Source organism: Periplaneta americana, chromosome 7, assembly GCF_040183065.1.
Source record: "Periplaneta americana isolate PAMFEO1 chromosome 7, P.americana_PAMFEO1_priV1, whole genome shotgun sequence".
NCBI lineage: Eukaryota > Metazoa > Arthropoda > Insecta > Blattodea > Blattidae > Periplaneta > Periplaneta americana.
In genome coordinates, this window is record NC_091123.1 from 40,716,456 (window position 1) to 40,743,557 (window position 27,102).

The following is a 27,102-nucleotide window of genomic DNA, read 5'->3' on the forward strand; positions in this document are numbered from 1 at the left end:
TCATTAAGTGAAATCAGTGGCACATACAGGTATTAAATAATTGATTAAATGGCGATCTTACTCGTGTTAATTATGTAAGCCTGTGTGGCTTACAGCTGTTTCGGTGCTACTTGACACCATCCTCAGAGCCTACTAGATCTCGGCGCTATCTCAACTTCGCTGCCTGTTGTGTGGGTGCGTTCGTGTGAAGAGTTGTGTCAAATAGTGTGTGTGTGTTCTGAAATTGATTTGTGTGTTGAGAATTTGATTAGGGTGTGTTTTAGTGTGTCTGTATATTTCATACTGTTCAAGTGTGTTGAGTTTTTGGTTTTTGGGTATGTGTAGGATTTCCATGTCTGTATTTATGTTATTGTATGTGTGGTTAGCATTAGTTATGTGTTAGGCATATGTAGATGTATTGTGTCCTCTGGTTATTGCTTTAATGTGTTCTTTGTATCGAGTTTGTAAGTACTGTAAAGGGTGACATGGCAGTATGATTTCTAATTTTATTTATTTATTTTTAGGCATAGGAACATTAATTGCACTCACACAAATAATATTTGAATATACTTCATTTTATTGTTAAGAATTCATGTGAATAGTAACGATTATTAATCAGAAAAAAAGATTACAATAATATCAGATGTTCACATTAACTCTTACTTATTATTATTATTATTATTATTATTATTATTATTATTATTATTATTATTATTATTATTAATCAGTGTTTTTCAAATATTTGACAATACAAACACTGTTATAACATACGAGTTTTTAGGTTCTCATTATGATTTTGTTCAGAAGTAAACATTTAACATTTGCAATGTTATGGAAATGGATACAAGTTCCATCATCTGAGTGAACTAGTACAATCTGAAGGAATGAAGGGACATATATTCTGTGGGGGTGGCTGGTCATGATAATATCTTTGAAAAATATTGGAGTGCAAGAGGTCAAATGACTTTATTGTCAAACGCCTGGCATTAGAAAACAACAACACAGTTCATTATCATTAAGTGAAATCAGTGGCACATACAGGTATTAAATAATTGATTAAATGGCGATCTTACTCGTGTTAATTATGTAAGCCTGTGTGGCTTACAGCTGTTTCGGTGCTACTTGACACCATCCTCAGAGCCTACTAGATCTCGGCGCTATCTCAACTTCGCTGCCTGTTGTGTGGGTGCGTTCGTGTGAAGAGTTGTGTCAAATAGTGTGTGTGTGTTCTGAAATTGATTTGTGTGTTGAGAATTTGATTAGGGTGTGTTTTAGTGTGTCTGTATATTTCATACTGTTCAAGTGTGTTGAGTTTTTGGTTTTTGGGTATGTGTAGGATTTCCATGTCTGTATTTATGTTATTGTATGTGTGGTTAGCATTAGTTATGTGTTAGGCATATGTAGATGTATTGTGTCCTCTGGTTATTGCTTTAATGTGTTCTTTGTATCGAGTTTGTAAGTACTGTAAAGGGTGACATGGCAGTATGATTTCTAATTTTATTTATTTATTTTTAGGCATAGGAACATTAATTGCACTCACACAAATAATATTTGAATATACTTCATTTTATTGTTAAGAATTCATGTGGCATTAGAAAACAATAACAACATATTCTGTGGGGGCCCACTATGCATGGTTACTTCAAATAACTGGGCTCTCATATTATAAACACAGTAAGAAAAACACAAATTAATTGCTAAGAAAACGTGAGCTAGACACAACAAAAATTTTAACAAGTGGCACGATATGGAACTTCGATGTAGTTCAGTAGTTAGAGCACTTGGTACGTAGAACCAAGGACCCAGATTTGATCCCCGGCGCTGGAGAAAATTTTTCTCCTCTAATAATCATTGTTACCATAACAGATAGCTATATTCTGTAGGACCAAAAATTAACCTTTACGTAAGTTTTAGCTGTATTTTCAATATTTATGTTGCATTGAAAGGTGTAGAAGGTGAGCAGTAACTCATCATAGCCACTTCTCTGTGCTGGCGCCATCTCTTGTCTTGTCTCTTATAGTGAGTGATCCCTCTTTTGATCCATGTTATAAAAAATAACATCCCGATATCACCATGCTGCATGTGGCAACTTACAAAATTCTGTTGGGGCTTTTTTAAAAAATGACTACATAATATCTATGTCAAAACAGAATGTTACACACCTCAGTAACTCATCTTCGAGATTTAAAAGCTGCCTCTTGCCAGCAGCTATGGTTAAGACGAGGTTATCTTTCTGTTCTTCTAGTTGAGGACGCTCCTTTCGTACCACAATACCCAGCAACTGTGCTTCCAATCCTAAAATAAGACATATTAAATATTTATCTTCTTTTTTCATCCTTTCAAGTGTTATGAGCAATCCAGTTGTATTCTATATCCTAAATAGAAAGTTTTAATATAAAAGAGGTGGTTTTTCCCTAATTATTTTGGCTAAATTGTTATAATTTATGTATTAGTATATTATTTTGTATATTTTAATTACCTTGTTGTTTAACTGCGAAATTAACAAGTGTTGTTTTTGTGGTTATTTCAGGAGCATAATGAGGATTACTCATTTTTGTTGTAATATAGAAGCGGAAGTTTTCGTTATACTGAACCATCTTATCACCTATTTTAATCAGAAGCTGTCCACCTAAAACATTTGCATACACAAATATAAGCGAATAAGTAGTGATGAATATACTTAAATACACTCCTTTTAATAACAATTTTGCGAAGTTTATCTTCGTTTTAGTTCGATTATACAGGCAAACTCTTTGAAAACGGAAAATAAATGAAATAATCAAAATAGTAATTGATTTTGTAAACTTTGTGAGGAACAGATTTTATACACATTTTTCAATATGATAGAGACTACAGTACAGAAGCTTGTTACTTCTTCAGTGTCTTTTTACCTTGTTTGATCACTGACTTATTAAGGACTGGAGTCAAGGATGGATCTAATTCTTCCATCACATTTTGTAACAGGATAGCTTTTCCAAACTGAATTGCTTGTTCAACAATTCTCATGAAGTCTGGTAACCCAAAATCAATTACTTTGAGACCCTGCAACATTACGATAATGAGTGTCATTATTACCAAGATATTTGTTGTTAACAATATATCTAATATACATAAATGAGTTTCACTGTGTTTTAGAAGTATGAATGAACTCTTCGTCCAAGAATTATACTCAAGAGAAAAATTAATGATGCAATTGCAAATTTCACTTTCTCATTATACGAACTATGTACAAAGAAAATATTTTGGTGCTGTTTGAAATTACAATCGTTGCAATACTGCTACAACCGCAGTGTCATCTTTTGGTTAGGAACTCTTGGAATGAGTGTGGGAGGAGTGCAAAAGAAATGTTACCACCACCAGCAGTCATATTTTATTTAGCGTTGATTTCAACTGCAGAGGATATTCAGTAACGGAATTCAATGAGGGCAGGGAATAGCAGAGATTTTTTTACATGCCGTAAATCTACGAGTTGGGACCCACAGCTTTACAGCCTTATTTCCCTTCCGAAAAAAAAGCTGTTGTAACTTATACTCTTCATGAAGATATGGTAAATGTCTTTTACACATATATTCTTATTGTGTTAGTGTGCATGTGCGATACACTGATTTTCATTTTTCACACCTCAGCAGCCATGCTTCCCACATGAGAAAACATGAAAGACAAACTCTTTTCAATGTTTCGTTGTCGAAAATAAAATAATGGAATTTCATTACCGATGAATGTACGATTCAGTGATACAGGTAACAAAAAAAATCGTGTGTTTAACGGGGGGAGGGGGGAAATGATAAAATTCGCGATAAATTATCGAAATCGTAAAACGTGTCTACAGAACAAGTCTAGTTCATATCTATAAAAATTTTTAACTCCGTGACTCAATTAGCAAAAATTCGTGAAAAAGTCATTTGCGAAAATCAGGTGGCCATACTTATAGAGATTCTGTGAGTTTTATAAAATAATGTAAATGGTTACCCATTCTTGGATTATGTTGGTGGAGAGCAGAGTTTCTTTTAAATTTAAACCTGTTCTGATGTAGACTACAAAATAAATATCCTCGGACAGACTTGAATCAGCGATTCATAGGTAAGCATACAAACCACTAGGCCATTGAGGACGATTATTCAGTCACACATTTCTCAATCGAGCTTAATTTGAATGTTGATTTAGTTACCATTTTCTCAGCTAAGTTTCTTATCCACTTCACTCCTTGACCTTGAGGATCAATAAGCAGTGGCCACCTTGTTCCTCGAGTCACAATAATACCATTTTCAGTACTGAATCCATCCGATGGTAAACCTTGTATATTCCACTCTCTTATCGTTGTTGGATCAGACAGGAATGTGATCACGCTGAAGTCCTCAGAGCAAGGAACTTCCTCTGTTATTATCTGTTTAAAGTAAAATTACACTTAAATTCGGAACAACAGAATGTGTGTTATATTAAGCTAAAAGCAGTCAATTGGCCAAGGGAAATGAAACCTAACCATGCGGCAGATATATTTTAAAGATCACATGAAGGTTGTAGAAAACTCAACTGCATAAGAAACAAAGATGTAGATACACATACAACATACAAAATAAATTGAACGATGGTATTATGTACCAGTGGACAATATATTTGATAGGAATAGCAAACAAGTTTTCGAAGAGGGTCTGGTCTTACAGAGAAACTGTTAGGCAGGGTTGAAGAAGAGCATAGAAGAAATGGGAGCCAGAACAGGTTAATTATAATATATTTTGGAGTGAATAATAGTAACAATAATAAAAGAAATAATAATAATAATAATAATAATAATAATAATAATAATAATAATAATAGCACAATAAACATATACTTACTTACTGACTTTTAAGGAACCCGAAGGTTCATTGCTGCCCTCACATAAGCCCATCATAGGTCCCTATCCTGAGCAAGATCAATCCAGTCTCTATCATCATATACCACCTCCCTCAAATCCATTTTAATATCTTCCCATCTACGTTTCGGCCTCCCTAAAGGTCTTTTTCCCTCTAGTCTCCCAACTAACACTCTGTATGCATTTCTGGATTCGCCCATACGTGCTACATGCCCTGCCCATCTCAAACGTCTGGATTTAATGTTCCTAATTATGTCAGGTGAAGAATACAATGCGTGCAGTTCTGCATTGTGTAACTTTCTCCATTCTCCTGTAACTTCATCCCTCTTAGCCCCAAATATTTTCCTAAGCACCTTATTCTCAAACACCCTTAACCTATGTTCCTCTTTCAAAGTGAGAGTCCAAGTTTCACAACCATAAAGAACAACCGGTAATATAACTGTTTTATAAATTCTAACTTTCAGATTTTTTGACAGCAGACTGGATGATAAAAGCTTCTCAACCGAATAAGAAACAGGCATTTCCCATATTTATTCTGTGTTTAATTTCCTCCCGAGTATCATTTATATTTGTTACTGTTGCTCCCAGGTATTTGAATTTTTCCACCTCTTCAAAGGATAAATTTCCAATTTTTATATTTCCATTTCGTACAATATTCTCGTCACGAGACATAATCATATACTTTGTCTTTTCGGGATTTACTTCCAAACCTATCTCTTTACTTGCTTCAAGTAAAATTCACAATAAACATATATAAAAAGTAAAGTATGGGCAGATGCATAAAATTATATATTTGTCAGACATACTTTTATAAAGAGTAAAGTTAAATAAAACATTATATAACTAACATGTTAATATTTGTAACTATTTGTAAATGAAGAAAGCTGAATAATTTCTTACACATGTCTTCCAGTTCTCAACTAGTTCTTCTCGATAGGAAGATACAAAGGGTCCCATATAAGAGATGAAACCTGTTGCCAGAAGACAATCTCCAGGCAGCAATTCAAACTTGCTGTCCAATTCTGCAACTGTTTGTATCCATCTCTCTCTTTCACCAGCTAGACCCTCAATTAACTGAACTGCTCTCTCTAGCTTCAAGGCCAAAAGTTCTGCCTGAAATTTATAACATTTAATATCAGACATGGAGAAAACTAAAATAACTTCTATTAGAAACCCACACCCGTTTTACGCAATATTGGCAAGCAAGTGATAACTAATCACAGAAAACTTAGAATTTATTCTTTAATGGCCATACTGTTAATGGCAGAATTAAAGTGAATGCAGTTAGTATTCCGAGTAAAAATAGTACAATATCCGCTAGAACATGAGAAATTATTTAGAAGAACTACAAAAAAAAAAAATAATTTTAAGTTATTTAAGTAACTGAATATTCTTGAATGTTATGAACTAAATTGGTCACCGAATGCCTACACTCACTTACGATTCTGACTCATTACAATTCATTTACGTTGTTACGAGTGTGTTGATTTGGTAATTTTGGACATAGTGAGAGGAATATTTATTCAAAAAAGATTGAAAGAGGGATGGACTACTCTTGCCCTTTATTTTTATCACATAGATGAAACTGTCAGGCTTTTATTATGTGAATGCACAGCTAAATGCTCGCATTTTTAAATCCACTTTTCGAGTTCTTCCAAGACCCAATTAGCAACATATTTATCTTTGCTAAAGATGCTAATCTCTTGAGATCAAAGTAAGGAACAAAATATAGTATTCATTTAATGACTCCTCTTTCTAATAATATCAATGCATTGAAACTATTGGTTACTGTATTAATACAAATTTAGTGTAATAATAAATAAATTTAGCTTCCCTTATGAAAAGGTTGCCAGATTTGACAAAGCGTATTACATATAATTTGGAAACACACCTAAAAGGTAAAATGATATACATTTGAAACGGTTAGGGAATAGAATATACAAAATGTCAGCCTAAATTAGCCATTGTCATTGTGAAATGTAGGTAAATTGTAATTTTAAGACAGGGATAGTAAAAGAAGTACAGAGCGCGGCAAAAAGACTTGACTCTGGTTATGCTCTTGCTAGCTCACGACTGGGAAGTGATAAGCAAATAGGCATAGTGATGCAGATAGACACAGTTGGATTCAGATTAGCAACAGTGGTCAGTTTCGTTGGTGTTCTCACAACAAGAAACCGCATTTATAAAAATAACCATAATCAATTACACGACAGAGCAATGAATACAGTGTGCTGTGGAGCTCTCTCTTGGTGGAAAAGTCATACGTGAATTGTTTGAGCAAATTGCGGCTACTTTTTTCGGAATATACCCAACTGTGTCAGCCAGAGATTCTCAACCTTTTGAAGATTGTGAGCACTTTACACATGCAATACTAAATGAGCGAGCACCATGAAATCGAATAGTTTAATAGGCCTATGTGAAAACATAAATACAATAAATAAATAAATTTTGTTAAACACTTACTACAATAATGATATCCTTGAACTTGAATGCTACTCAGAATTTCAATGATCCAAAGAGAAGTCGCTTGCAGCTACAACAGTTCTGCAGATGTGAATTAGTTAATCATAAACGTACTTTGTTCTCGAGGTATTTCATAAGTAAGAACATTTTTTCGCATAGATAGTTGTCCAGACATTTGAGAGAAAAACTACGCAGTGTTTGGAGTTTTATTGTATCTTTTGCTCCCCCAAAGGCTATGAATTTCACTTTTTAAAACAAATATTTTAGTGTTAAGGAGGACTGGAGATCTATCAACTGAAGTTCCATATGAGCAGCTATATTATTCTCTTGAATAATCTTGATTTTTCTGATTAAGATTACCCTGAATTGAAAGGGGTTATACACCACGAAATACAGAAGGTCTATGAGATTTATAACATATTAGGGTATAATGGATGGATATGAACATTATGTGTTCCAACTCGTACAACAGTTTGAATTCAAAAAAGGATCTCATGAACGTTTGTGTTCACGAGCACTTTTTTACTCTCATGAGGAGAGCACCAAATGTCATTAAAAGAGCACTATGGTGTTCGCGAGCACCAGGTTGAGAACGCCTGGAATATGTCCTTGACTTGTTTAAGAAGTGGCGTGAAAAGGGCTCCGAATAAAATAAATAAATAAATAAAAAGTGGCAGTACGCAAATAGAGTCCTCACAGAAAATATTGACGATATGTGAACAAATTTGACGTGAAGTCCACAGTCAAATATGCAGGAATTATTTTGATATCACAGGAATTATGTCACAACGATCTGTTTTACGTTGACTCAAAATGCTTAAGCTTTACCTCTATAAAATATCAGTGTGCCATGCGCCAGAGAACAGAGTGACTGGCAGCAAAGGGAGCACATTACCAGAGTCAAGTCTTGTTAGCCGCATTCTGCAGAATATTACAGACACTCCCTTTAGCGTTACTATTCTTACCCATATTTATTCCCTTAACTAACCTTCTTTCTCAATTCTTCTTTCTGTGCCAGTTTTTCTTCATACTCTTTCTGCAGCCGTTCAAGGTATAAACTCAGTTCTTGTAGCTTTGCTTTAGCTTCGGCTAAAGTTGCCTGTTTTTCTCGCAGAGCTGCTTGTGCTTCATCTAGCTTTGCTTTCTTAGGTGCAACTATCCTAAATGGAGAGAATAACCAGTAATCTCTCCTGATCTGAGCAAAACTGAGAAAAGCTTCTTAGACTGTAATCTGATTTGACAATATACAAATAATAGTTACTTATGGTACTTGTGAGGTAAGTGCATCTTTATTGCGCTCGTGTAATTTAAGCACTCGGCTGACGCCTCGTGCTTAAATCTTTCCACTCGCGCAATAAAGATCACGCTCACAAGTACCATACGTAATTTTATCCATGACCATAACGAAAAATTCTGTTTTATAAAAGAAAATATGTTGAAAATAAGTCCTCATATAATCACATATCATGGCATGGATTTTAGAATCGATACATGTACTAGGTAGGTTATGATGTAGGAGGCCATGATTAGTGAAGAATGGTATCTAAGGCGTTGGATAAATAACAAATTATAATTAATTATATAATTTTAATATATATTTTTCATTTTAAACGTGTATTCTCGTTTTTTTTTTTTAAGTTTCAGGGATTATTTAGAAGTGTTCACGGGACTAATGTGATTAAAATAATTTCACATTTTATTTCTGTAAACTTAAGAGTAATATTAAAACTTAATTAATCATCGTGTCTGTTTAGCTCAGTTGGCTAACGCGTGTTGTTTTAAAATCCTATAAACCCAACTATAAACCCTCCTCACATCCCAAAAGGTAAATTATTACAAAATTTTAAAAAGATACATATTAGATGTGGATGTAATGCACAAATTACGACGTAGTAGATAGAGAAAAGAGGAGGAGATTGAGTTTATGTATATTTAAGAAATGGTAATAAAGAAGTAGAGGTAGTGACATCTAGTAACTAATATATTAACTTCTTGAGTAATAGTTGAATGGAAAAGTATACGTGTGTACCCGGGTACTAGGAAAATACTAATGAACTGTGAGATAAAGTTCAAACTGTGAGGTAAAGTCTTTATCTCACTAGTGAAATAAAGTAATGTTGAATAAAAGCCTACCTTGCAAACCAAAAGTATTTAATAAAGGCATGTTTTTCGTTATGGTCATGGATAAATATAAATTTATATGCATGTTCTTATAAAAGCAATCATGTCTTTAAAGTAAAAAGGAAAACAAATTCTCACGACTATGTTATACATACCTATAAATTTTTCCATATTTCTCCATTGCTATCACCCACAAGCAAAGGGACTTCGCTGCCAGAGAGACAATGCCCACTTTTTCTGGATCAAATTCTTCATTTGTTGTATATACATTAATTTTCTTGAGTGTGCGGTCAGATATGTTATCCCTATCGAAATCTCGAAGCTGAGAGAGAAGATATAATTTATTATTACCAAAATTTACGATGACTAATAATAATTAGTGTAATAGATATTAAATAGTAAGTAACATTTTTCAAAAATGGTAGTTAACGTATAAAAATGGAGCATTCGAACTGAACATGATTTATTATGTTCAAGTTCAAGTTCAGCCCATAATGTCCCCATGGGCCTCTTCCGAGGAAGGCAGCTGATTAAGGCGATCCTGGATTTATTAACTGTCACCAAATATAAATTTAAAATATAATTTTAAAATGTTATAGAAATTCGTTAAATGAGGCGGTTCGAAGCAAAGGAGTGTAAGTGACATTAAAAAAAAAATTATTAAACTGCATTCAGGGTAAACTAAAGCATTTAAAATTTCTTTTAACCACACCGCACATTAACATTTGAAATTACAACTTCACAGAATTTACCAATGCTAGTAACTTTTAATCACATTTTATGGAAAATAACGTAAATGCACTTACACCCCTTTGCTTCTGACCACGTCAAATTTCTCACAATACAGTAAATACTTCCTAATGTTATGAGAATGAATAGAATACAAACTATGATATAGGTAATTGTACTTATTTCAACGTCAATGGTAAAAATTAAAAACTTGAATCAATTTCGCCTTAAATAATACTTTTTAAATATTTTTGTTAATGATAGGCATCACTACACGTAAAGGTCAAAACTTGCCTGAAATTTTGAAATGTATTTATCAACATCACTTCATGACATCATATTTAAATTTCATTAAATTCATGTTAACAATAAAGTTAGATATATATTATAGTTAATCAGCATTCATCCCATAAATCCAGGTTTGACGTCTTAGATCACAACACTATGGTGCTGGACACAATAATTTTTAGTAAATCGAGTTTAACATTTCATTATAATGGTATTGCACTGAAAGCATTACAGTGTCTTTGTAAAACTTCAATAGTAAAGGTCGAATTCTCTTATTATGTTCATGATATTCTCCACTTAAAATCATTCATCAGGTTAGATGAATAAACATTTTTTTTTCCTTTATAGACAATACTGTATGCAATTTTATTTATTTATTATTAAAGAGGTACTTAATTAACGGTACCAGAGATTACACACCTGAAGTAAGAAGTTTGGATCTCCAAGTTGCCTCTTGGCTTCAGCCCAGGTTGGTTCAACTTGTTTAAGTATCATAACAGCCTCCATCACCATCTCTACTCTTGCAGGAGGGCGGCCATAAGACTTCACTTCTGCCAAATCTTTTTTATTAAGAGCATCTAACGCCTGAATGAATCACAAAACATAAACATAGTATTTTAGACAGTGGTCTCATATCAATGAAGTAGTCACGTGTACAATTCTGTTTCTTTTACGAGCTGCTGATGGTGGGAATTACTCAGGTTTGAAGCAATAATTTCAAAGAAAACCGCCATGGTAGCTAAGTGCTAGAATGCTGGGCTTATAAGAGAGTGGGCTGGGTCCAAGTCCTGGTCGATCCACCCTGAATTTATAAATTTTGTTGGGTAAGCTCATGATCCAGGTAACACAGGGCAGGGGTTTTCTGCAGGTACTCTGGTTCCCCTGTGACATCACAACATCTTCTTCTTCTTCTTCTTCTTCTTCTTCTTCCATTCATTACAGTGTAATGTAGATCAATCACCTGTGTGGTCCACTCTGGATAATCTCTTATAAACTAAGTGACCTAGGATTGTTGGCACTAGTGACATCTCTGAGCCACATTTGTAGTACAAGGACAGCCATAACCAAACTGCACAACAATTCAACCTACGCAGAACACATCACAAACTCCAATCACAACTACAGCAATATAGACACTGACATGAAAATACTACATATCCATTAAAAAAAACCAGAAACTTGACACTGTAGAACAATATGAAATATATAAACATACAAAAACACACCCACAGCACATCCTGAACACTCAAATCAATTTCAAAACACACACCCTTTTCGACAAAATCATGAACATACCCCACCACAACAGGAAACCAGAAAATACACAGGTTCTTCACTAGACTTTAGAAAATGAAGAACAACACTTCGAAACTAGTCAGCCAGGTAATTTCCTCATACTAACACAGTGAAGAGTTGTAAAGTTGATCAGTTACAAAATTTGAGGTTAAAAATTTTCATAATCATTTGTTGGAGATAATCAGATGTAGTACTAACAATATCTTCAGACAATCATTAAATTCCTGTAAGTGAAGCAACTTTTTCGTGAAGGATTAAATCTAATGATTAAACAAGGTAACTGAACAACTGTATCGTCACCTTAGAAAAATAAACATGTGTCGGTAATCGACTTGATTCCATTCTTTACAGAGATAGGCCTATTTGATTTATCAGATACCTTCATAGCTGCTTCTAAAGCTGGCATTGCTTCCATGAGATCTGCTTCTGCAACTTCAGCTAGCCTTTTGCAGACAACTTCCTCTTCAGCAATTTTAATACTACGTGCAGCAACTAATTTCTGTTGTTCATCTGCTTCCCTCCTCTGTGTGACAATTATCACTAAATATTCATCGCATTGTTGTTGGTATTCATTTACTGCAAACAAACGTAAAGTTGATTAATTATTTAAGTGCAGATCTTTATGCGAAATTCATTTGTTTATTAAGCCTTCAAGAAATTCTATATTTCTCCTCGATCAATATATTAATTTATTTCTTCCCAAAGAAAGTGCATTAAGACATTATAAAGTAGAAATGCTGAAAAAGTTTCTAGTAGGGGAAAAAAATTTTCTTCTTTACATTTAACTTGGCACAACTTAGAAAGACGTCTATTCATGCACCTCTAGGCCTACCTTATTCATATAAAACACATAAAGCTCTCAATAAGGCTAATTACGTCCGAGATCGAGATATATGTCACCTTTCAGTTGAGCTTCCTCAAGTTCAGCTCTCATTACTTGCACTTTCTCCCTGGTATCCTCTATCTTGAATAGACCATTACGCAATCTATTAGCTGCTCTCGTAGTATCTTTCCTCTTTTCATCCAACATTCTAAACAAGAAGAAGAACTTAATATTCATATTACATATTTTACACCTAATGAAGGAAAACTGGCGGACAGGCACTCCTATATACAATAATTTGGCGAAAATCAAGACACTTTTTATTTACATAAATTTCCCAATTTGTTTTTTTATTTTAGAAATGGATTTAAACTGGGAATGTGGCATCTTTAAATATTCTTTACTGCCACTTCTTACAAGAAAAAATAATATAACCTTCTAGTGCTGTTTGGATGGGTAGTTACAGTTTTTGTTAGTAAGAACAAAATATTGAGTTCGATTCCATATTAATTTCTTTTTATTTAAATTGTAAGACACTTTTCTTTTCTCAACATTAAGCTTTCAGCAAGTTTAATACGTATTACATAAATTTAAAGAAAATTCTGAACTCAAAATATTTTACATCTTGATTACACAACTTTTAACACTATATCACTTCGGAATATGTATTATATGTATTTCTCGTGTTAAATTTTACTGTACCTGGTTAACATGTTTCGGCCTGCTATTGGCCATCTTCAGAACTGGTTGTTGCTGATCTTGGCTCCTTTTGTTTTGTTTCCTGTGGACATTACACTAGACAAACACACCCCCACAGGAAACAAAACAAAAGTCGCCAAGACCAACAACAACCAGTTCTGAAGATGGTCAATAGCAGGCCAAAACATGTTAATCAGGTACGGTAAAATTTAACACGAGAAAGACATAATACATATTCAAAATATTTGTTTACAAAGTCGTCAGATATTTAAATTACTTTATGTAGTGAAAAATATGTAAGACCGAAAATTTAAGCAAAATGGAAAAGCTCTATGATATTCACCAAAGAATCATATGGTGGAATGCATGTTGGACAATTTTTCTTCACTCTGTGTAACATAACATTGTCTTAATAAGTATGGTCACATCCACCTTCTTTCTTCACAAACTGAATGCAATAGTATGCTCAATTTTTCATAAATACAGTCTCTCAAAATTTAACAATGTCACTTATAAGAATATATCAATGAGACAGTACTTATTATGAAGATTTATAGATGACATGTATTTTAGATCAGTGGCATATTCAGACATCATTGCAACAAGTCGTGAGGTGATCAGGTTTTTAAAGGTTCTTTCTCCTTTTTTACTTTTTTTTAAAGATAAATCAATGGTTTTTTCCACAGATATTGTACTGTGGAAAGTTCTTTGTAGGCTGGAATCCCTGAGAGAAAAGCGAAGTATCTCTTCAAATTTTTGGTTAAGGGAGGCAACAACAAAATCGAATCACGTCATTCTAAGTCAAAGAGCTCTTCCCATGTCAGCCATTATATCCAAGTGTTGAAAAATTAAAAAAGCACTGAAGCTATAGATATCTTATGAAGGAAAATGAAATCGGGTGTGCATATCATTAATTTAATGCATGACATGTGTAAGAAGCCTATCCTTAAATGAAAGGACAACAGACAAAAATTTCCAGAAGTTTCTAGCCCATTCAAAATTCTACTTAGTCTTTATTCTCAAATGGGGTGAGTTAATTCATCCACACATACTTTTAGAAATTCAGTTTTACTTGTAGTTAAACTAATTTTCCTTATTGCTAAACTAGTAAATGGCATGGTTATCGTAAGAAATTCAATTGCATCAGAAATCAGCAGGCTACCAGTTAACAGTAACGAATTAAGTATTTTACCCAGTCATTCAGAGCCAGAATTAGTTACCAGGATTATACTCTAATGAAGCACAATAATTTGTTAAAATTGTCCAAATATCACTGAAATAATCTTAAATAGGCTATCATATTCAAGTTTATGTACTACGTATCATCAGTAGACATCTTTCTATAAAAGAAATTCTGTTAAACACAAGGAACAGAGTCGGAAAGAATTACCTACAGTAAAACAAATTCAGAAACAAACCCAAACCCCTTACTTACTGAATATTAATGTAATAATCTGCCCTTTCAGAGGGGACAATTGCACTAAAAAGGAAACTATATTACTTTCAAAAATACTTACCGTTTGTATCCTGCTACAAGTTCTAAATAATTTATTGGAGTGACGTAATTGTGACGCTTTAGTTCTGTAAGCATCTTTCTCGAGTACTTTGATACCGAATCATGGATTGTAGCAAAAATAAGAGCCACTGATGTCCTAAGCTTTTCCTGCAAACATAAATGGGGGTATCGTATTTTCTGAGCATGGTGAGAAATAATAATCTACAGCTCATATAATAAACAATGGAAAATCTGAGAATCAGGAAGCTGCTCATAATACAATAAGTAAAAAATTAAAAAATAAAAATTGTGTTCCTATGTTAAGATAGCATGTCCATTTTTTAAATTGCATAAATAAATTTAAAATAATCTATTTAAAAAGAATAATATTTAACTAAAAGTCTAATAACAAAAATTGAGTTATCTTTTAGTTAAAGTTTTATATACCATAGTACAGTATAGTTGAAAATTAATACTTTTTAATGATAAAGAGCATTTTAAAACAGTAATTTTCATTATTTAATTTAAGTAAAAATGTCTCTGCCATAAATACATAAGAATTCTTCCTTTTACATAAACTATTCTGTTAGCTCTTGTTGCTGAAAACTGTCTTCAGATAATAATTAAAAACTGATATTAGAAGCAACTCAAGAAAATTATACTAACCTGTGCTGTGGCATATTCAAATTCTCCTAGGGTGATCTTTTTCTGAAAGAAAGAAATTTATTAAATCTTAAGAGAAACTCTCATAAAAACAATGCAACAAAAATTCAATACCGGTAATTATATTGAAGCCAACATTATTAGTTCGAAATACAAATATAATTAATAAGTGTTTAATTAAGACACATGAGGATTATGTGTGGAACAGCAGTCAAATATATAACTAGAAGTTTCATAACAAAAGAGCCTAAAATACGTTTCTCATCATCTTTTTTGATCCAAATAAATTTTGACTAAAATAAATATACATACATTATTAGTCTATTCTAATATCATCATAACCTTCGACATTTGCAAGACAAGAATGAAATATGACTTAAGTGTTCACAACATCTATTCTGGCATACTACATGACTGTAATTATTTTGAAATATTTTTATCCATAAGTTATATTTTTATTCATGATTAACAAATTGTATCATCATCGTCTCGTGTGCTGCTGATAAACTAGAACGTTCCTAGTCTATATAGTTTTGAATAGACTGACATTGACGAACTTTTTTCTTTCTTTCTTTTTTATTAATGGCGGATACTTGACTGTTCGTCATCTTCCCATATGAAGCCAAGTGTGTAGGTCAATTTACCTACAGAGTCGTTGCCTACAGTGCGGCATAGGAGAAATAATAAATTATAAAATTATAAATAAGAGTAGTGTATTTGAAGCTCACATCTCCAATAGTTTCTAAGAAATTAACATCAGCTAGATACTTGTTTGCCACTTCTAGTAAGGCTTCCTTGGGCCAGTCTTTGAACCAGTCAATAGTTGTACAGTTCACTAATGCTGGATACTGTCGAATACGATTTCTGAAACAAATATCAATTTTATCTTAAAAATGGTGCACCACATTAAAGTCACAAACATATCAATGAGCTAGAAATTTTCCCTATTTCAGGATAAGAAGAAATTACTTTTACAACAGCAGCAGTGGCAATAGCATCAGCAGCAGTAATATTTTATTTAACAATGCTTTTAACTGCACATGTTATTATTTCCTCAGTCCTCGCCATTGTGTAGTGCTGCGACTTCTCAGCTAAAACATTTGGAACTCACTATCCTCACAGTTGCTGCTGGAAGTGAGGCCCATATTCTCTAACATTTATTTCACTACCTCGTAAGAAATTGTCATTCTTATGCAACAATTCTTATACATTAATAGATCTAATATCTCTTTATGTATTTTCTTTAAGTTCCTATAGCATATGAAGGTATGTTTTTTATATATATATATTTTTATCCAATGCCACCAGGTTGTCTTTTCGACATTTCTGGTCTTCTCTCCTGGCCGTGGCTTAGTTGTAACCCACTTCTGAGGTTGGGGCACCTGGAAGGCGGAGTTACATTACCCCAATGATGTGATAGGATGATTATGATAATGTGGTGCCAGGAGAGGTCTTAAATCTAAACTTAACCTAAATTCCAGACCATGGACGAACACAGGAAAAATTCCTGTGCTCTAACCGGGAATCGAACCCGGGACCTAATGAACTATAGCCAGAAGCTCTGACCACTAGACCATGAGGCATTCGCCAGAGATAAAAATCACAAGATGTGTCTGAAAAACGAGGAAGCTGCAATTATTCCTGCTAATAATCCTGCATCCAAATATCCAGTGCAGTTGAGTCATGGATACATTAGAAATACCATATGAGCTGTGGCATTATCCTGCTGAAAATACGTTGCGAAACATACCACATAATATATTAATTCATCATAAAAAAAAGGGAACCAAAATCTCTCTTTTGTAGCTCGCACAATTTACTGTTGTTCTTTTTTTCTTCATAGAAGAAAGGTCCAGTAATTTTATGGACACGACAATATGGCATTGATAGCAGAAGAGGAAATAATACTAAAGGATATGCTATTGGAGCTAAATGACAGCTGTGAGCAGTATGGGATGAAGATAGAGCATTGTCATAGGAAGAAAAATACCGAAGATAAACTTGCGAATTCTAAATGAGGCAGTAGAACAAGTGGACAGCTTCAAATACTTGGGGTGTAATATAAGCAGTAACATGAGCTGCTGCCAGGAAGTCAGAAGGAGGATAGCAATGGGCAAGGAAGCTTTTAATAGAAAAAGGAGTATCTTCTGCTGACCTCTGGAAAAATAACTAAGGAAGAGACTAGTGAAATGCTTTGTGTGGAGTGTGGCATTGTATGGGGGCAGAAACGTGGACATTACGACGAAGTGAAGAGAAGTAAATAGAAGCATTTGAAATGTGGCTATGGAGAAGAATGGAATGTGTGAAGTGGACAGACAGAATAAGAAATGAAGCTGTGTTAGAAAGAGTGGGTGAAGAAAGAATGAAAGGAAGTGGTTGGGTCACTGGCTGAGAAGAAACTGCCTATTGAAGAATGCACTGGAAGGAATGGTGAACGGGAGAAGAGTTCGAGGGTAGAAGAAGAAATCAGATGATAGACGACATTAAGATATGTTAAACGTTATGTTTTATTTAACGACGATCGCAACTGCAGAGGTTATATCAGCGTCGCCGGATGTGCCGGAATTTTGTCCCGCAGGAGTTCTTTTACATGCCAGTAAATCTACTGACATGAGCTTGTCGCATTTAAGCACACTTAAATGCCATCGACCTGGCCCGGGATTAAGATATGTGGACCATATGCAGAGACAAAGAGGAAGGCAGAAAATAGGAAAGATTGGAGAATGCTGGGTTTGCAGTGAAAGACCTGCCCTTGGGCAGAACACTAAATGAATGAATGAATCCTATTTTTACATTATACAATGGAGTCTCGTTCACGATTGTTGGCTTTTCTGTTGGTCTGTATCTGGGATCAATTTCTTCATAATTGATTTTCTATAATATTCGATTACAAACATTAAATCTATTGCGATCGTAATCTTGGAGCTGTAATTCATTAACTTCTGTAATTCTGTAGGACTAACTTCAACAATTTTGCTCCCTGTCTTGCAGAGCTGTATAAATTCCGATGTCCTATACTACATATCTCTGGTACTCTTAAGCATTGTGCTCCTATTTCTTTTCCGTCAGTAAGTGCATGGGACTTTCTTCTGATTTTCCGGTCATTCAAAGGACCCATTTTCTTAAATTTACTAACTATAATATTATATTTCTACATCTAAATTTTTGCCACACGAGTTGTTATTCTTTATGTATGTATTATATAGGTCTACACCAGTAGCGGCCCGCGGTTACAAAGATTGGCAGTTCTGCATGAAAAATAGTGTATTTAGCAAACGCATGTTGTTTATTGCATCTAAATCGGATAACGCGTGTAATTACAGCCCCTTCTCGAAGTTGACTGTGCATCCGAAATTATACTCAAACCATACATGCGCTACACCTCTTCCACCTGGTACAAGTAGTCACGTAGTGGAGATGTGCCCCACAAGCTTTTCTAGTTATTTTAAGTCAAATTAACTAAATCCTTCATTCCGGTGTTTGTCCATGTAAACAGAAGACACGGGTGGGGGAGAAAGCGTTTTCATGAGCGCAGCAAAAAACCAATCGTTTCCATTACACATTTCGGTATTAAAATGAGTAGTAGGCTATATGATTTCCTCGACTTTTTCCAGAAATTTCAATATTTAAGTTTTGTGTAGGACGTCCTAATTTCTTAAGTTGACATGCAATTTCTCTTTCAATTTCGAAAAGGGTTGGTCGATTAGGTTTTCATTTCATTCATTTTTAATATAAAATATTTCCTTAGACACACTGACTAATCACATCACACCACCCACAGTACTATAACACACTGAAACTGTAATGATATACAGTAATCCAGAAGCTATGTGTTCTAACGTAGATCATAAAGAGATGAGAGTGTTGACGGTTCTTTTATATATTCGGAGAGAGCTGCTTCGGTTGCAGCTCTAATGCAGTCTTATGGGACGGTGAAGAAAACCAGTTTTCTGCTGCCGACTACCATACTTCAGGAACTGCCGATCACAGATCCGAAAAGTACACTACAGCTAAAATTCTGGAGCAGTTCAAGGCTCCTACAAACAGTAAAATCTCGAATCGAAGGAGAATGAATTGGAAAAATAAATGAAACAATGAATAGATTATATAAAAGCACGTTTTACATTTTTAATTTTTTCAGGTCCACTTAAATGGCCAGAAATTTCAATATTTAAGTTTTGTGTAGGACGTCCTAATTTCTTAAGTTGACATGCAATTTCTCTTTCAATTTCGAAAAGGGTTGGTCGATTAGGTTTTCATTTCATTCATTTTTAATATAAAATATTTCCTTAGACACACTGACTAATCACATCACACCACCCACAGTACTATAACACACTGAAACTGTAATGATATACAGTAATCCAGAAGCTATGTGTTCTAACGTAGATCATAAAGAGATGAGAGTGTTGACGGTTCTTTTATATATTCGGAGAGAGCTGCTTCGGTTGCAGCTCTAATGCAGTCTTATGGGACGGTGAAGAAAACCAGTTTTCTGCTGCCGACTACCATACTTCAGGAACTGCCGATCACAGATCCGAAAAGTACACTACAGCTAAAATTCTGGAGCAGTTCAAGGCTCCTACAAACAGTAAAATCTCGAATCGAAGGAGAATGAATTGGAAAAATAAATGAAACAATGAATAGATTATATAAAAGCACGTTTTACATTTTTAATTTTTTCAGGTCCACTTAAATGGCAGTTCTGCAGCTCTGCAGTTCTTATTGTAGAGCCGCCCCTGGTCTACACATTCCCTCAATGAACATTTGTTGAGCATTGCCACAAAACAAAAGAGAGGAATAAACTGCTCTCATTGACAATTGAACTTGAACTGTTGCGTGTTTATCAAAAAACAGTAAAATACGTGTTCCCACCCACTAAGAAATTGCAGCAGTGCACAACAGCAGGGATCAGGCAAGCAGGTGATACGTGGCCTGTGACAAACTGGCGAAACATACTATAATATTTAGTTAACTATTAGAATGATCTTGTACATATAATTTATACAAGTAACAGAGACATACACGACTTTCATGACAATTAAAATATTTTACTATTAATTCTACAATAAGATTTTTGCAAATATTGATTCGCCAAAAAATTTATATAAACTTTTCACATCAATTTAAATGAATTCATTTACCTGAAAGCATCACCAACAGGACTCAAGCAAAGTATAACATGTAGATTAGTTCTCACGCGATCCACCAAAAACTTGAGCATGGCCTCATTGGTAGGAACTATATCTTCTTTCAATGCAAATGGTGATAAAGTTGATTTTATCTAATTGGAAAGCAAAATGTATTAATACAAAGCAGGGTAAAATAACTTAGTAAGCAACATATTGAAGGTTTATTTAAAAAAGAACCATAGTCCAAAAAAAATTCAAATTTAAGATATTAAGCATGTAGTGAGCATATTGTAGCGGCCATCTACTGAATTAGTTGTTAGTGGAAAAAAAACACTATAGTCCTATGTTATAGGAGAGGAAATTTTCAGTGGTTTTCATAAAACAACCATAGTCCAAAAACTTTTTTTTTGTGAAAACAGTCATTGTCCAGGATGATGGTAACATTTACAAATATCCGATTCATATCATCTTGAAACATTTATCCATACAATTTTAAACTATAGTAGACTGACAGTACACAGCAAAAGCCACCTCAGAGAAAAATATTTAGCACGTGTATTAATTAGTTAGTTATGAAGTCATCTTTAGGTGCAGAAGTAATCCCATGGAAGAAACGTAAGCATCGAAAGGAGAAGAAACAGGATATAATAAAGATAAAGAAGATTAAAGGAGAGGCACACTTCAGCCACAACAGAGTATTTTTTCTTAAAACAATCATTGACCACAGTTACCTACATTTACACATGTATGTCTATGAGGCAATTTAAGTTATAAATGTACTTCAGTTTTCCCAAGTTTCTACAACATCTTAAGAAATGGCATGATGAATTTCATACTTGAAGTGTTAACAACACCAATGCCAAGTAGTTTTTTGTTTCTCCTGAGAAAGTATGTTTTTGGACTATGGCTGTTTTTCCAAAAAAAAAACTCTCCAATTTATCCATTGGTCTCTAACAGAAAGAAACGTACAGAGTATGCCCTTCAAAGTACTAAACAAATTCTGGATACAAACATATGTGAGAAATTCGAGATGTCCTAGAAGATAAATCCTTATCACACAAAAAGACTTACCTCTTCATCGCTTTCTCTCATGCTAAACTATTTACGAATTAGCTTATTTTATCGTCCTATTGTCCCCCCCCCCCAAAGGAAATCGCTGTATCTCCACCTATGCAGCAAGTGAACTATGATTTATCGCTCATTTTAGACAATGTACTGTAATCCCTTTTATCTCAGTTTCTATTAGCATTTGTATTTTGCTTTCTCATTATATGAGGTATAAAGTAATGTTTTCAGTACTCCATTATGCATAAGAAGGTTATGGTCACACACTACACAGCCCCACCCTAATACTGCAATTAGTTTGCGAGTAATAAAACTCGGACACTTTTTAATCAGACGTCGTATTTCGCTGAATTGTCAATGAATAAGCAGCAGAGTGAGAGGCCAGCATTCAACATTATAACGTCTGTAATCGTCTTCACCGTATTCATGATGTGAATTTTAACTTTGTAAGGAACCTGCGCCTTGAACAGCAACTGAGTCTACGTAGACTAAACATCAATAAGTCTTCTGTTGCTCCCAACACTAAAGGTCGACAATTGAAGGAGATCTTGCGGAACAGAAGTTTTGAATCATGGTGCAAATTACTTCATAAAGGCAAAGGAGTTATCTTGTATTCTGAGTGCCCCAAGGCAAATTCCTGGATGTCGTCAAAAGCAAATTTATTAATTTCAGAATACATTAATGCAATTAAAATGTCCAGCAATCTATCTGTAGTTATATCTGTGTCAGACAGAAGTTTCAACACAACCCGTTGTCGCCATCCTGGCTGCAACGAGACGGAAACTCTTGGTCACGTGTTGGGATTCTCTCGAAAAACGGAGCTGCTGCGCAACAATCGACACCATAAGGCCAGGACTGATATTGCTGATGTCCTCAAGCTTCGTGGATGGGAGGTACATGAGGAGATTCACTGTGTTTCATCTTTAGATTCGAATAGAAGAGCAGATATTGTAGCCATCCACAAGACTCAATCTAAGGGAATAGTTCTTGATCCTACAATCCGGTTTGAGAGGGATGCCCTGAAGGCACAACACGTTGATGAGGAGAAGAAATCCATTTATGAGTCCCGCATCCCATACTTAAGTGAGAAGTATAACATTCCCACTAGTCATTGGAGTGTTTCTGGTCTTTTGTTTGGTACACGTGGCGCACTGTCTAAATTTACATGGAATATTTTAAAAGCACTCAGTCTCCGATTTTTTTTAATTCAAAAACTTTAATTGTATATTTTTAAGGATTCATTCAAAATATTAGGCCTACATTACCATTTATATTTTGGCCATTAATGGTTCTATTGGGTTTGGATTTCTCTGTATTTTTTTACTTAACAATTCCTGTATTTAATTTTTTTTTGTCTTTCTAATCATTCTGTAGTGCTTTTATTCTGCATTTTTATGGTCACCCTTATTGATTGCAGTTTATTTTGTTAAAAAATAAGACACCCGAAAGAGAATATTAACACCACAATGTTTTGCAATAAATAAGTGGTTGCGTAAACCAGGTCACAAGCTGCTACTGATATCAGACCTATAAAAATCAGTTACCGGTATATCGAAAGTTCCATTCTATCACAGTCTTTTCCATTGCTTATATGTTCTAACAGATTTCAAATTTGTATCGTTTTTTTTTTCTATAAACAATTTTCTACATAACTATTTTTGTACTCTTCTCAATGTTTGTTTATTTATTTGTATATTTGTTTACTTGTCTCACACTATTGCATGTTGCCATTATCATGGCTAAAGATAAACTCTACAGCCCTGCATTAAATAAATAAATAAAAAATTTTCTACATATTACTTCCCAAATTCGAACTAATTAATGTTTTGGTCCCAGTTACATATGGACATACATATACACACCTGAATATATACTTATGCATATTATTATAGTTACACATACATATCCACATGCACGTATGGATTAATATAAATCTAGTAAAAATCTGCCATCATACCTCTTCAAATTCTTCGTACTTGAATAGATTTGTTACTTCACCACTACTCAATATGCTGTTAATGATTTCAAGGAAAGTTTCGTCTGTAATCTAAGAAGAAAAACGTCTGTTAAGGCATTTAGAAAAAAATGTAACAGAAAATAAAATTTGAACCTTCTTTTCTAAAATGTCTGTTTCTTTTTGCACAAATTTTGGATTCTAAAATGTATGAATATGACAGAGAATTTGGTAGTCTTTATAATTTTTCTGAGTAATGGCATTACAATACCTCATATTTCTATTTTGTTTCAGTTTTTAATAAGTGTATGTTTCCTTTTCCTTGTTTATGTTTTATAAATTAATTTGTTAGTCGTGAACATTGTAATTGGGCTTTGCCTGTTATGTTCAACAACAAATGAATAAATAAATAAAAAAAATAAATTATTATTATTAAAAATTAAATTAATTATCATTACCAATTTAATAAGAAATTTAATCATTATGCTAGTTTTAAAATTGAACATACATGACAAAAAGTGCTGTACTCTCACATTAGAATCGTATTTCACTTACCTGTGTATCACTGAAGAGGAATGAAGTTGGTTTATAATCAACCCCTGTACTTCTATACAAAACTTTTAAATCTTCTCGAAATTCTTGTACTCGATACTGTTTTGTAACAGAAATCTGGAATGTATTTAATTCACAGATATATGCAGCAATACGAGCCAGAGACTGCCGACCACTGCCACCTAAAAAAATATATATTACAAAATAAAAAGGGTTTTTATTATGAAATGTAGTAAGAAAAAAAACTAAGCATTGTGTTGCATCTAAAATACGTACGGTATTTCTAAGTCTATTCAGTTAACAAACTCACCTTTTTTATTTCTTTGCCTGTCCGGATTAAACAAAGTCTGGCTTATTGGAGTCCGGATTAACGAGGTTTTACTGTACGTGCAATTTTACATTTAATATTTACACGGGAACTTTTAATGAACTCATTTCGAAACCTCTCCTAAAATTGCGCATATTGTTAGATTTCCACAACATATACACAAATATAGGGGACAGGGAAAGCTTCCCCTACCAACTCTAAGGGTGTGAAACTTACTTGGAATGTTGCATTAAGAAACAAAGGTGTGTACATAGAAAGAGCAATTTAATTGCCATTAAACGTGAATGCCTACATTATCACTGTGCGAGTGACCTTGTGCACTCATTGCGTTATGCCAGTTGAGTGAGCACTGTCTGATCAAGGTTGGGGGCTACTCAATTTTTCGATAACCTTTCATTCAAGCTTTCACTTTGCAACCCCATTTAGTATGGGCAACTAATTGTTTGTGTTCACCTATCTGTAGTAGTGGAGACCTAACAATGTGCACAGTTTCAGGAGAGATTTCGACTAGAGCTCAATAAGAGTTACAATGTTAATTGTACAAACAAATTAAAGATACTTTTATTTTTTTGTAAATGTCTTCCTAATATATAATGTACCGTGCATTCAACTACAATGTTTTTAGATAAAAATCGTTTCTTGTGGAAAGACCATTTAAGAAAGTTAAGGTATGCAAAAAATTATGACTGTGGTATAAAGTTCACAAACTAATGGACGAGAAATGAATTTGTTTTCAACCTAAAAGCATATCTATCTTCGTAGTGTATCCAGCTATTTGCTGACAACATGTGTTCCACTATGTTTCACTATGAATTTCCTCTTCTTACAAATGATGGGTAAAAAGCACAAGGCTGGTTGTATAATATTTCAGCAGCCACATTCCAAAGATGAGGTGTATTCAGTATATATTTGGAGAGAATTGTCCAAGGTTACAGGGATTGCAGATTTTAGATTAGTTCTATGGATGTTTGTGACAGGGCAGTTTAAGAGGATATGTTCCAGATCTTCTTCGTTATTGTTGCACCAGCAACAACTACTAGAGTCAACAAGATTAAAGCGGTGAAGATACTTCTGAGCAGGGGCGGCTTTTGGGCTAGTGCCAGTGTGCCATGGCACCACCAATGAAAGAACCTAGAAAGCAGTTGTAATAGTTTATTTCTACAAGTTTTATTCGTATTTCATTTGAACGAGCGTGTGCACATATCCGGACGCACTCTTGCAGCGTTTTTCCGAACGTTGGAGCCACTTCGGTGAGGCACTACCTGCGTCGATGTAACACTGTACAAAAGGCTACTGCTGCTAGTTTATATGCGTTTCTTATGGCAGACTTTGAGCCGAATTCAATTTGGCTCAGTAGTTAATATTCCGCCCACTAGAGCACAGTAATGCAGAAATTTCGCTAGATGGCAGGGTTGTTGGAGGCGTTATTTGTCTATGAGTTAAGAGTTCCGCGCCAAATGTTAATGTAATGTTGCCAATTCAAAACTAATGCACATAACTTGGATTTGAATGTGTAAATTATTATCCATTCAGCTATATTGAACGCAGAGATAGTCATGGTTCTTTTTAGAAAGATAAATATTTTTTCATATTATGTAAAACTGTTTGTTAATGTTGTGTAATATTTGTTTTATTTTGCGGCAACTAAATATCGTTACAATGTTGCTATAGTATTGATGCTTCTGTTAACTATACAAGAGATCTGTGCAGGACATGAACATGTGATATTCAGGCCGCTGTCTTGAATTCATCGGCCTGTTAAATAAAGTCCAAACATGTTTGTTTATTATCTATGCCATTGTTTATCTCGTGTGCTTTTGGCAGTAATTTTACTAGTTATAAAAGTTATTTGTATTTGACTAACAATACTGTGAAAGTTTTGCATTATCTGTATCTGTAAATTTCGTTATTAGTTTCGGAAATGTTATTGTAACTGTTACTAGATGCATTATTAACTGTACACCTGGTAAAATAGCTGGTTTAATTAATGTGTTTTATTTAATATAATGCAAATGTGAACTGCGATTATTAATTTCACTAGGGTAATTTGCGTACAACTTTTTTCATTTTTGGCACCACCACCAGAATGTCTCACCGGCCGCCACTGCTTCTGAGTGATAATATGGTCTGTCCTGGCTCTTGCTAAGAAAGTTTGTATGTGCCTGGGAATGTTGCGGAACATTTGTAAATCATTAACCTAAAAGTATATAAAAATAAAAATTATTTGCAACATTACTTAATAAGTCAGGACAGTATTAGAGTAACAAACCTATTCCAATTAACAACATGTTTCCTCGGGGTTGTGACACAACACGAACAATTCTGGCAATATGAATTATCACATCCTTGAAGAGCACAATATCCATGCGAACCACTCCTGGAGATACGTTGTATTCCTCCAGTTGTCCTTCTAAATATTTTCTGATTTTTTCATAATCCTCTAAATCTTGATATATTCCCCATGGATTCATGAAGTCACTAAATATTGGACATTCTTTTGCAGGACAAAGGTTATGTACAGTTAAATCGAAATATTTCCCAAGTTGGACATTCATTTGTTCCAGAAACCACTCTTCATCCCTATAAAAAGGAAACAATAATTTAAATTTAAAGTTAATTAAATTCAATTAGATTATTAATTTAATTAAATGCATTAAAGTGAA

General features: G+C 34.0%; 1 protein-coding gene across 1 annotated transcript in view; it reads right to left on the minus strand.

Annotated features, from left to right (window-relative positions):
* Positions 1–27,102, minus strand: part of kl-2 (dynein heavy chain 2, axonemal kl-2) — a 120,264-nt gene that overhangs the window by 28,847 nt on the left and 64,315 nt on the right. The window contains exons 32-48 of the mRNA XM_069830609.1: positions 26,709–27,019; positions 24,115–24,293; positions 23,563–23,652; positions 20,553–20,692; positions 16,137–16,272; positions 15,412–15,453; positions 14,768–14,913; positions 12,629–12,759; positions 12,108–12,304; positions 10,853–11,017; positions 9,571–9,737; positions 8,283–8,454; positions 5,732–5,944; positions 4,148–4,363; positions 2,871–3,021; positions 2,459–2,608; positions 2,142–2,274 (exon numbers count right to left, since the gene is read on the minus strand). Coding sequence (XP_069686710.1) covers positions 2,142–2,274; positions 2,459–2,608; positions 2,871–3,021; positions 4,148–4,363; positions 5,732–5,944; positions 8,283–8,454; positions 9,571–9,737; positions 10,853–11,017; positions 12,108–12,304; positions 12,629–12,759; positions 14,768–14,913; positions 15,412–15,453; positions 16,137–16,272; positions 20,553–20,692; positions 23,563–23,652; positions 24,115–24,293; positions 26,709–27,019 — 2,739 coding nt within the window. The remainder of the gene's footprint in view (positions 1–2,141; positions 2,275–2,458; positions 2,609–2,870; positions 3,022–4,147; positions 4,364–5,731; positions 5,945–8,282; positions 8,455–9,570; positions 9,738–10,852; positions 11,018–12,107; positions 12,305–12,628; positions 12,760–14,767; positions 14,914–15,411; positions 15,454–16,136; positions 16,273–20,552; positions 20,693–23,562; positions 23,653–24,114; positions 24,294–26,708; positions 27,020–27,102) is intronic.